General features: G+C 47.7%; 1 protein-coding gene across 1 annotated transcript in view; it reads right to left on the reverse strand.

Moving 5' to 3' along the window:
- Positions 1 to 270: 270 nt before the first annotated feature.
- The window catches only part of NUTF2 (nuclear transport factor 2), a 20,293-nt gene continuing 8,610 nt past the window's right edge, over positions 271 to 11,953 (reverse strand). The window contains exons 2-5 of the mRNA XM_006860238.1: positions 4,457 to 4,584; positions 2,105 to 2,176; positions 1,917 to 2,015; positions 271 to 384 (exon numbers count right to left, since the gene is read on the reverse strand). Of these exons, the coding sequence (XP_006860300.1) occupies positions 271 to 384; positions 1,917 to 2,015; positions 2,105 to 2,176; positions 4,457 to 4,555 (384 nt within the window). The 5' untranslated portion in view covers positions 4,556 to 4,584. The remainder of the gene's footprint in view (positions 385 to 1,916; positions 2,016 to 2,104; positions 2,177 to 4,456; positions 4,585 to 11,953) is intronic.

An 11,953-nucleotide genomic window follows, 5' to 3' on the forward strand; every position in this document is an offset into this window, starting at 1 on the left:
AAAAAAAAAAAAAAAAAAAAAAGACAACCTTTTGCATTACTTAAGTCTTTCCAAGGCATGCGCTGGTACAACACAAACATCTCCTGTCAGATGCAACTAGTCTAGCGTCCAAACATCATACACAACACCTTGACAGAAGCAGCGCACTGCGCCCACTCCCACCTTGGCCCTGCTCATTTGTGTATGATATTTGGAGCATCTGGAGGAGTGTGAATAGTATCGGGTAGAGGAGGGAGGAGGAAACAGCATGAGTGCCTGGCTGGGACAAGGTCAGCCGAAGTTGTGCAGAGCAAGCCTGAACATGTCATTGGTGCAAACCCAAGCATCGTTGATGTTCTTTAATAGGAACATCTGGTGAAAGCCCATGATGGGGTCTTCATCAGCCTGTGAAGACAGAGAAAATGTAAAGTTCAGTAAGGGGACCAAAAAGACAGGAATGGGGCTCAGTGGTAGGAGAACAGGGCAAAGAAAGTTGCCTTTGGGATCAGGTCCTACTGTCATGGGCTCAAATCTCAGTAGCCAAAGAATATTCATGCCTGTACTGGGCATATAATGGGGTCAGCAGATAGCAGCTCACACTGCAATGACTTCAACACAACAGACAACAGAGAACACACCTGCCCTTGAATCCATGTCTCTGGGCAAAAGTGATCACACTTTTGAAAGAATTCCAGTATTTATCACACTTTAAGTTTGTGGGGAAATTCCGTTATCTTTTCATTCCATTTTCATGAACTTTTTGAAGCCCCCTGGTACTGTATCAAAACCTGTAAACAATCTAAATGTCTGAAAATATCAGTCAGTCCAATTTGGAGAAACTGCTCCTAACACTGACTGTGGTCAAGATAAAGTATGTGAGGAAAGGCTCAAAACTGAGCTCATAATGTGACTACAGTTCTACGGAAGCAAAAAACCCAGCTCTGTCTCCAGTGATGTAATATATGACATAACGAAAGAGAAAACTTCCAGACAAACTACAGAAAACCAGGGCGAGGCCGAGATGAGGTACGAGTCCAGGAGCTGAGTTAACTAGCCTGTTCTCTAACAGTACCTACTTTCCTGAGACTTATTTACAGGAATGAGGCAAATCAATCTTTTGGAGGCTCTGAGTTGAAGAACCCAAAGCCAAGTGGGCACTGAGTTCCCTGGGTAGGCCTTCTAAACCCACAGGGCTAATCAGGAAGAAATCCTGGACAGGCAGGCAGGTCCTTCTGGGTCTACCATGGGCCCTTTAACCACTGTATGGGAGGGACCCAGAAAGCACCCCACACTTCAGCACAGCCTAGGGAGAAGGCGTGTAACCTGTTATTCTAAGCCCACCAAAACAACTAAGCCCAGGGGCTGGGAAGTCAATTTTGGTGCTGCTTTGGGAAAAAATGAGCTTTATGGACGCTGAGAAATTGGTGGTGGTCTGCTAGGGCACAACAGATAGGGCTTCTGGGAGGCGTTTTTGGCACCTGAGGGGTTGAAGGAAAACTTTGAGGATGACAGGGGTGGTATAGAGAGAAGCTACTGTGCCCAGCAGCCAGGCACAGCAACTAGGGGACTATAGGCCCCACCACACCTCATGGCACCACAGCCCTGTCCTGCCCCTCACCCCTCATTCCTCACGCTCCTCCTGTCTCTTCTCCAAAAAGTCTCCAGACCAGCGCTCGGTAATTGAATCGAGCTTCCTATGCATTGTCTGATAGGTAATCACTAGTCACATGTAACTACTGAGCACTTGCAACTTGGTCATTATAACCAAAGAATCAAATTTTTAATTAATGCAATTTAAATATCACTACACGTGGCTAGTGGCTACTTTATCGAACTACACTTTGGGTTACCATTACAAGCGTGTCACAGGGCAGGCTGGGACACAGGGCTCTTTTCTGCCTATCAACTCTCCCCTAGCACTGCATCAGCGCTGTTACCTTGAGCTGGCCCACAACCATGCTGATGATGCAGCTATCTGGTGTGGGCTGATGGTCCTGCGCCGTGATGCTGTGCTGAATTTTCTGGAATGGAAGGCTCTGCAAGATAAAGAATAGAAAAGGGGCTAAGTGAGGGCAGCAGGAGCAGGGAAGGAGGCTGCCTACACCTGGCCCTGACCCTTACTTACAGACAACTTCTCCACAATGGCAGCTTTCCCCTGGAACTGCTGTCCTTCCCACGTAAGGCATGATGCGTCAATCTGAAGGAAAAAACAAAAATACACTGGAAAGCTCAGGGTCAGAGTGCCAGAACACAAGGAGTATCTCTAAGGGCCCTGATCATAGCTCTGAAAGGGTTCTTGCTTGGGGAAGTGAATCCACAATTCCATTTCTCTGTCTGGTATGGGCAGCCTCCATATTTTACTTTATCAATAGCTTTAATGACACCCACCGTCCTATGGGCCCAGATTTAGAGACTGTTTGACAAATACATTTATTAGGTAAATTCAATTCCCAATTTTTATTCAAGGATTAATATGGCCTCTGATATGGATAGGCCCCAGGCTAGTCCTATGTCCACGGCTCAGCCTAAAACCATCCTGCTTCTTGGTCAGTAGGCACTGGCCCCACAGAAGCCGCTAGAAATAACTCTCAAGCACCCCTTGTTCTTTACCATCTGCAGGACCTAGGCTGAGATCCACTGAGGTTCTTCCAGCTAGACTTCTGGTTCAGGGAAGGAGGGAGGGAAGAAGAGGCCAACAGGGCCTCCAAAGGCCCAGACTGGGGCATTCTCTACCTACAACAGGCACACGCACCCCATGAGTTTAGCCTTCTCTCCTCCAAGTCCTTTCTTCCACAGTCGCAATGCCAAAATAAACATGGACTCTGCTATTTGCTGGCTATGACATAAGCAAGTCACTTATTTTTCTGAGTTTCAGATATTCAAAGGGAAATGTGCTGAGAATTTTATGAAATGATGTACATAAAGTGCTCTTTTGTTGTTGTGACGTGCCATTGAGTCATTTCTGACTCATAACAACCCTATATAGGGTTTCCAAGGAGCAGCAGGTGGATTTGAACTGCCGATCCAGTGGTTCACAGTCCGGTGTTAATCCTATAGCACCACACCAGGAGTCCAGTCTTGCTAATTCTCTTCTTTGCCTTCTCTGGATCAGGCCCTCTTTCATTGATTTTTAAGGAGTCATGAGGCATTAAGCAGTATGTTCTAGCTACATAGAATCAAACTGACAACAGCAACTCAAAAGAGGAGTGGGAACCTTAGGGGGCATGGAGGTCATCTTAATGGTGGGGGAACTCAGAGGAGAGTGACAGTCATCAGTATCACTGAATGGTATATGCATAAACTGGACTAGTGTATCTTTTTGCTGTGTATATTCTCAAAAGCAAAAAAAAAAAAAAAGTAACGAAGAAGGAAGAAGTGCTAGGATCTCATAGACCAGTTAATGAAAACAAACAAACAAACAAACAAAAAAACCTTCTACCTATGATTTGGTTGTTGTTGTTATATGCTATCAAGTTGGTTTCAACTCATAGAGACCCTGTACAGGGTTTCCGAGGCTTTAAATCTTCGTGGGAGCAGAAAGCCTCATCTACCCATGATAAGTTAAGTCCCTGTATAAGTCAGTGACCCTGTATGGTATTTCCAAGGTTTTATATTGTTACAAGAGTGGAAAGTGTCATCTTTCTCCCAAGGAGTAGATGATGGGCTTGAACTGCTGACCTTGTGGTTCACAGTCCAGTATTTATCCTACAGAGCCTCCTATATGATAATGAATGATCAAATCATACCTGTGCTGGATTCAGCCTCCACTAGTAAGATTCCCTTTTCCCCCCAGTGCCTGAAAGGAAGGGTTTCTCAGAGACACACTAGTCTCCCTGTAGTAATCCCACTAGTTAGTTCTTATAAACACTAAAGGACCAGAAAGAAGTTGGACCCAGATCCTTCAGGACAGCTCAGCTTTCTACTAGAATGCTCAGGGCTATTGCCACCAGAGGGCACTATGAGCCCTGGCCTCTGCCATCTCAACCTGAAACAGAGGTATGTCCTGAACCACGTACCCTGCCAGGGTTTTGGCCACATGGAATGGCAAGACCAGAATACCCTACCCAGGGTACAATGACCTTCACTTTTTTTTTTTTTTCATTTGGTGCCATGCTTTTATTCAAATGAAAAGGGGGGTGGGGGTGGGGAGATAAACTACGCTGTACTAGGAAATAGCAAATATGACAGAAATTTACAGCATAGCTTGTTAACAAAACCATTGAGCATAATCTAGAGTAGACAGGCAAGCACACCATACACTGTACATTGCCCAGCAGTGTGTGACCTTCACTCTTAAAAGCAGACCAGATAGCTGGGACCAGGCATCAGTACCCCTATCTCATGAACAGAAGTTTAGACAGAGAGTCTAGTCAAATCCAACCAGAATTGTCAGAATTTGTGCATGAACTGGATGTACTGGCCCAACATCTGACCTGATCCCCATGGCCCCACTCTAGCCCTAGAGCTAGAGACTTACGTAAATGGCGCCTAGTTGGGTTCTGTCATTATCAAATAACTGGTAGTAATGTTGAATGAAGCTGGATCCAATCTGTTCCCAAATTGGCTTGTCTCCCATTCTGGAGCGTCACCGGGCCTCGCTGAGACCTGCAAGACCAGTGAGAGACAAGGAGGGAAGAGTTAGTGCTGTGGGGGTAGCAGGGAGCCAGCCACTGGCTCTTCCCTGACCCCATCCCTCCCTGGCCTCCTTGAGCAAGAGAGTCCTTTGCTAAGTCTGCTCTCCTAGGGGACACTGAGAAGCCATGGGGGAACTGCTAAGAGACCCTTCCCAAGCAGACCAGCGCTAGAAGCCCAGTGGTGGGCCAAACAGAGCAGGTGCTGAGGATCAAGCCAGGACCAAAGAAGGTCAGGGCAGGCCCTAGCTTACTCACTAAAGGGAAGGGCCTTTTGGAAGAGCTGAGCACTCGGTCTTTTCATTTAATCCTCTTAGCAACCTCAAAGTAATGTTATTGTTGTTAGGTGCCGTCAAGTCAAGTCAGTTCTCATAGTGACTTGGAAAGGGTTTCCGAGGTTATAAATCTTTTCAGAAGCAGACAGCATCATCTTTCTCCTGTGGAGCTGCTGATCTACCAACCTTGTGGTTTGTACTCCAGTGCTTATCTTAAAGTCACGGTGCTCCCACTGCAAAGTCGTTGTTGCTATTCCTCCCACTTCGTGGGCCAGTACTGGCTATCTGAGCATGGGGTGTTTCTACCAAAGCCCTCAGGCCCCCATCCCAGGACTGTGTTAGCAGAAGACCCTGGTGGTGGTGGTGGTGGCTGTGTGCTGTGGAGTCGGTTCCGACTCATAGCGACCCTGCATAGGATTTCCAAGGCTGTAAATCTTTACAGGAGCAGAAAGCTTCATCTTTCTCCCACGGAACAGCTGGTAGTTTTGAACTGCTGACTGTGAAATTAGCAGCCCGACTCGTGAACACTACACTATGGGAAAGATGGCTCTCCAAGCCCCATTTTTTTTTTTTTTTTTAAGAGCTGCATTTCTGAGGCTAGGTGACATCCAGCCTGGCCCCTTCTAGGGCATGTTTGCCTTCACTGATGAAAGTAATCCCCCACTCCCACCAATCCCCATGGGTTCAGAGCTAAGGGACCTGAGTTGAGAAGCTTACAGAACAATAGCTGAGGTATAGGAGGGGAAATGGGTGCTGGGAGGAACATGCTACCTCTTCATATCTTTCCTTCTGAGCATTGCTTGTATCCCAAGGTCACTGATGGGAGCCCTTACTCCCTACTAAGACCATGGTCCAGGGTGCTGGATGGGAAATCCAAGTCCCAGATGAGGGAGTCATTCTGGCTTTGCTAGACCCCTCCCAGGTAGGAGCACATCTCACTGTAGGATGCCATGACAACCCTACCCCATGTCATTCTGCAGCTGACTCCAGCTATGGAGGTGGGCTTCACCCTAGTGGACAAGTTGTGGCACTTGATACAAGTCACTGCTCTTCTCAAGGCCTTGGTCTCTACTGCTGTAAGCTGAGGATGGCAACCCTGACGCAGCAGTGGTTGGAAAGCTCCACTAAGGGAACCTGGTAAAGCCCTCAGTTCAACATGTTAATTGCTAGTTTCTGCCCTAGTCAATATGACCTCACACCAGGCCACAGGAAAGGGACAGTGGCTTATCTCCAGCCCAGCCAATTCCCAAACCTGTGACCAACACTCCAGCCAATAAGGGGCCAGGACAATAAGCCAGCTTTATTTTTGGTCCCTTAAGAGGTAGTGGTGCTAAAAATAGAAACTCCCTGCCAAGATGACTAAGAAATATCCAGGAAAATCTAAAAGCAGCAGAAGAGAAAGCTAGGATCCAGTTGTATCTGTTACACAGGATCACAGAGTGTACCCCAGTTCACACTTGCCAAGACACAAATCAACAAGTGGAAAAAGCAAAAGACCAACATCTCGTATCAGCTGCCCTGGGTTTTCTAAGGCAAAGCATAACTAACTGCCCACCCCAGCATCTCTGCCCTTTCCACCCTAGGATCGTCTAAGCTTAGTTCACTCACTGAGGCTTCCACTGAGTCCCCCACTAAGACACCTTGACAGTCCCAAGAGATCCAAGACAGGAGGCTGGGCTGGAGGAATGGATGGAAGCTGTCTCTCCCTCTGCCCCTGGCCTACAGCAAGGCTGCACAGGAGCTCTTGGGACAGGGTCTTAGAGAGTTTGCAAATCAGAAGAAACAACATCAGCAAATGTATGCAGGCATGAGAAAAGATGAGAGCAGGAAATCTGGAAATTGGAGGTGGCGAGTGGGAACTAAGGGTGGAAGCTGAGCAACAGACAAGAAAAGCTATGTGGTGGGGGATGGTGGGACAAAGGAAGTATGGGCATTTTTTCCTTTTTCAATATTGTTATTACTAGTGTGATAGCTTTAATATAAAAAAGAAAAACTATTTGGCAGGGAAGATGGATAGTGGGATAAAGAAATAGAGGGTGCTTTGATCTGGTGGGGTGGGCAGGGCAGAGTAGGGTAGAATGAGCTCTCCTGAGGGACAGGCTAGCTCAGGGCCTCCTAGAAAGTCTAAGAAGGAACCTTAGTCTGAGGGCTTTGCTTTGTGGATGCCAAGAGCAGGCTCTGCCCAAAGGGTTTGGGGGCACCTTGTGGCCAACACCAACCTCTCACAGGCCGGCTTAACCTTCATGTGTTTATTTCCACGTAGTGATCCCAACAGCCAGGTGGTCAGATTCCACTCTCATCCAGCTTTACAGGTAAGAACACCGAGGTGCAGTCAAGTGAAGCTCTTGCCTCAAGCTCATCCAGTATGTCAGTGTGATAGCTGGGGCCTTCCTCTGGCTAAGGCCAGCACTTTTCTTCTGCTAGCTCTAGACATCTATGACTTTTTCTAAAATACTAGCCAGCCATGTCCCTTCCCAACACCACCCCAACCTTTGGGTTAAAGGTTCAAACTCCCTGAGCTCTACAGGTGGCCATTAACACCTGCTCTTGTCACCCTGGCCATTCCTCCCATCTCAATCCAGATATACACACAAACACCAGACCCCAAAGGGTGCTCGCTCACCAGGTTTATGCAGAGGTGAGACCCTTTGCCAGGGTCCCTTCCCTCCCTTCATCTGCCTAGTCCGCTCCAACTTTCCCCAAGTCACTGTTCAGATTCCACCCCAGACTCAAAGCTGACCCCCCAACCCAATCTAGGTCATGTTCACCTTCATGAGTAAACCCATGCATCACACCTGGGCCCCCTCCTCTGCCTGGGAACATTGTGGCTCTGGACTGAGGCTCCACCATGCTTCCAGCCCACCTGCCTCCGCACAGAACGTGGCACAGCAAACTGTAAGATTTATGGCTTCTGTTTTCAATCACTGTGCTGGATCCACATCCACTCATGGCAGAGGGGCAGCATTCCTGAGTCCAAAAAACGAGGGAAGGTGCAGATCCCCACTCCTATCCCCAAGGCATACACGGAAGGGGTTCAGGTCAGGTTGGCAAGTTCTCCAAGTTGGCCAGCAAGTCCTGACCTTGTTTCTAATATATTTATGATGGAAACAAATAAGCCTGGATTCGGAGGTGACCTCACCAGATTGGGGGCTGACCTTCGTGATGGCTTCTATAGCTCTTCCAAGAGGGCCGCTGACCACACCATCTCCCGCTTCACCCCAAAAGTCCACAGACCGACTGAGGCCAGGCTCCATGAGGAGCAGAAATTACCTCAATGGCCTCTCACCCACTGAGCAACAATCAGCCTTCGCTGACCCTTAGGTCTCTGTGGGTGCAAAGACCCGCTAAGAATGTTTCGAACACTGTGGCCCTCACCCCAGATTTGCACCAATATAGAGATGTCCCAGCCTTGGGAAACAGTCTAGCTTATTCAGACTTGCTGAAGTTCAGTTAGAGTTCCCAGGTAAAACCTCTGGCCCAGGAGATCCATTAAGCACCAGAAAAACTTAATTTTTAATCCTTAAATTCTGGGTCAGTGTTTCCAGGGACAAAATTCCTGGAATAGACATATCTAGCTGATGGTAACATCCCAACAGCATTAATGCTAATTAGGTGCAGAAATGTACTTCCTAAACATTTGATCCTAACAATGCCTGGTAAGTCAGGAACACTCTATGTTAGGGATGGTCACTGAGGTTAGTGAACTTGCTCAAGGTCACCAGTTCAGTAGATGGTGGACTGGACTGAACTGGTTTAGTGGACCAAGAGTCAGGACTCACAACAATACCCTGGTCTGGAGATCATAAACAGATCACTCTGATGCTGCTCCTGGCACGTGGGGCTAACACCAGTGTCTCCGAGAAGGGTAAGGCAGGCCTGAATCAATGTTGCTGCCCCTAATCAAAGGCATCAAGCAGGAGGTCACAACAAACCTACCAGTCCAAACACTGAGTGATCTCATGGGGGATGATCTCAGAATTTTCCTAACCCTTCAAAGCAGGGAGATACTGGCCTAGCTGGAACAGAGCAGGGACAGGCGGCAGATGAGCAATGGGGAGGGAAGGTGATGTCACTACCTCCAGGATGGTACACAGAACCTCTCAAGTCTGAGGAGCTATCACTAAGGCCCACAGGGTATGCCAGCAGATGTGTTAAACTCCCAGTCCTATGTTATGTCCTATGTTGTTAAGTGCTGTTAAGTAGGTTCCAACTTACAGTGACCTATTTGTATAGGATTTCCGAGGAGTGACTGTTGAGTCTGAACTTCCAATCTTGTAGTTGAGCACTTATCCCACGGCATCACACCAGGACTCCCTATTAGTGGAACCCTTGAAACGACGTACAGACCTGGCCAGATATCAAGCACAGCCCTAGTAAGGGCTCCTCCAACAGATGGACTGACCGTCAACCATGGCTTAAACCTCAGGGGCCCATGTACTGAAGGGGAGAGGGGCAGACTATCACCAAAGACATGACTCCACAGGATGCCTTGTCATTTAGGAACCAACTGCTCGCCTAATTTCATGGTCTGAGGGATATTGTGTATCCTGTGATCCTCCAATGATTTCCATGGTACCTGGAATACAGTCCCAACCATGTCTGCCTTGGGTGACAAGGCCCTACCTGGCTCTCCAACCTCATCTCTTGCCACCTGCCCCCACCTCCCTTCTTTACAACCACACTAGGCATCTTCTTGTTTCTAGAACATGCCAAGCTTGTTTTCACCTCAGGGCTTTGCAACTATTAATCCTTCTACCTGGGTCACTCTTCTCCCTAGACCACCATGTATCTTGACTGTTAGTTATAGATATTGTGTCAAATGTCATCTCCTCAGACAACTTCCCTGACCATTCAGTCTAAAGTAGCTGCCCTTAGTCAATCATTTTACCATCTTGTATAGTCTTCTCAGCATTTATCACTGTATTAGATTGTCACACTTACACATTTGTTTATGGATTACTCCCTGACCAGGGCAGCGGCCATGTCTACCGTGGTTACTCCTGTTCCTTTGTAGCCTGGCCCAGCCCACAAAAACTATGTATTGACTAAGCCTATGAATATGTAGGAGGCTGGCTGAGAGGCCACCATCCTTCTCTAAAGAGTGAGTTCTGGGCAGTCAGCTCAATTTTAATGGCCGAGTGAACCACTTCCTCTAAACCCCCACCTCTGTTCAAGTGGTTAGGAAGCAACCCTCTACCATCGGTCTAGTCATCTGTCTATTTCTAGGCATCTATCTAAGGTCCTGTGGTGAGTAGGGCTTGACCCTGACCCTTCCTCTCACTCCTAAGGTCCTGGTCACCTCAAGGCCTGGCCCCTCTCTAGTGGTATAATCTGATGCTCTCTCTTCATTTGTAATTGTCGTGATGTTATGGGGAAATCAACTGTATAAAGCTGGACCCAGCAGTAAGGAGTTACTGCCAGTTCCTAGGTGAACACTAGGCCAACAGCTAGCAAGAGAGCAAGTGTATCAACTTCTTGCAGGATACAGCACATCACAGAGAATGCCTTAATCCAGGAATGGCAACTTCCCACTCCCCCAAAACTCTGCAGAAATCAGCCAAGGCCTGGTGCCTACATGGCTAGTCAGGACAGAATCCTTTCCTGAGGTAGACACTTAGCATTTAGATTTATCTCCAGTACCCAAAGGGCCTTTTCCTTTTCTTCTGCCTAGAGTAGGTGTAGGAAACTGTTTTTCTGCCAAAATTTATAATATGCAGAATTATCAACTTAAAAATTAGCTTGCTATATTTGGTCAAACATTTAATTAACTAACCCCTAATGTAATGGCTTACCAGCTGCTCCTTGGAAACGCTATACAGGGTCGGCTATGGGTCAGAATTGACTCAACGGCACTTAACAACAACAACAATGTAATGGCTGGAGTCCTAGTGTGGCGCTGGGAGTTAATGCGCCAGACTGCAAAGCCGTTTGAACTGCAAGGTTGGAGGTTCAAGCTCACCAGCTGCTCCTTGGAAATCCTTTACAGGGTCGCTATGGGTCAGAACTGACTCAATGGCACTTCACAGCAGTACAGCAATGTAATGGCTGGAACTGCAGTTGCCTTGGTAGGGCCAGACCAAATGATTTCAAGGCCCTTATAGGGAGTCCTGGTGTGGCGCTGTGGGTTAATGCGCCAGACTGCAAAGCCATTTGAATTGCAAGGTCAGTGGTTCAAGCTCACAAGCTGCTCCTCGGAAACCCTTTACAGAGTCACTATGGGTCGGAACCTACTCAACGGCACTGCACAACATCAGCATAGGGCCCACAGGCCATATGTTCCCCACCCCTGACCTAAAGGAAGGGAACCAAAGTCACAGAGCTGTCCTAACTGGCCCAACAGTCAAATCTTGAAGCCTGCATTCTGGTCTCTCTGCTTTGCACATACTCACTCCCTGAGTAATCTCCACTTCTTCGGTGGCTTACATGATCTCTGAGGTTCGGGTCCTTTCAGACAGCTTACATCCATGAATTGAGTCCCAGGCCATGAACTTGCCAATCAGATAGATACATATGAACTTAGCTCCCCAGTGTGGCCTGAAGCCGCCAAGTGACCACCCCTGTGTTCAGTCATAACCATGCCTGACCTACATCGCTGATACCAAGATGAGTTAAGGGAATAGAGATAAATGTGGCATCCACAAGGTGTTGGATGGAAGGCACCCTGTAGTCAAACACTTAACCTGTGTCCTCTCATTGGAGTCATATACAACAAGCCCTGTAAGCTGCTATGATTATCTTCATTTTATAGATGAAGACTTCTAAGGGATTAAGAAAGAATTCAGACCACACAAAATCACTGGCATACCCAGCATTAGAATGTTGACAAAACTGTTTGTCAGAGTGTCAATGGGGAATAGTGGAAATCACAGATGGCAAAATCCAGTGGCAAAACAGACGCCTGGCAGAACCACTGAGATAAAGGTGTGGACGTTCTTTTCTTTTGGTATCTGTTCATTAGTCCCTTGCTGTCTGCGCACCTCCATTCGGGTGACTATAGGGGTGTCTGAGCTAGTGGGCACCCCAGCCCCACCCTCGGAGGGTTCTACTACGCATGCGCACAGATCTCCT

This window comes from Chrysochloris asiatica, unplaced genomic scaffold (genome assembly GCF_000296735.1).
Source record: "Chrysochloris asiatica unplaced genomic scaffold, ChrAsi1.0 scaffold00037, whole genome shotgun sequence".
In the NCBI taxonomy this organism is placed as follows: domain Eukaryota; kingdom Metazoa; phylum Chordata; class Mammalia; order Afrosoricida; family Chrysochloridae; genus Chrysochloris; species Chrysochloris asiatica.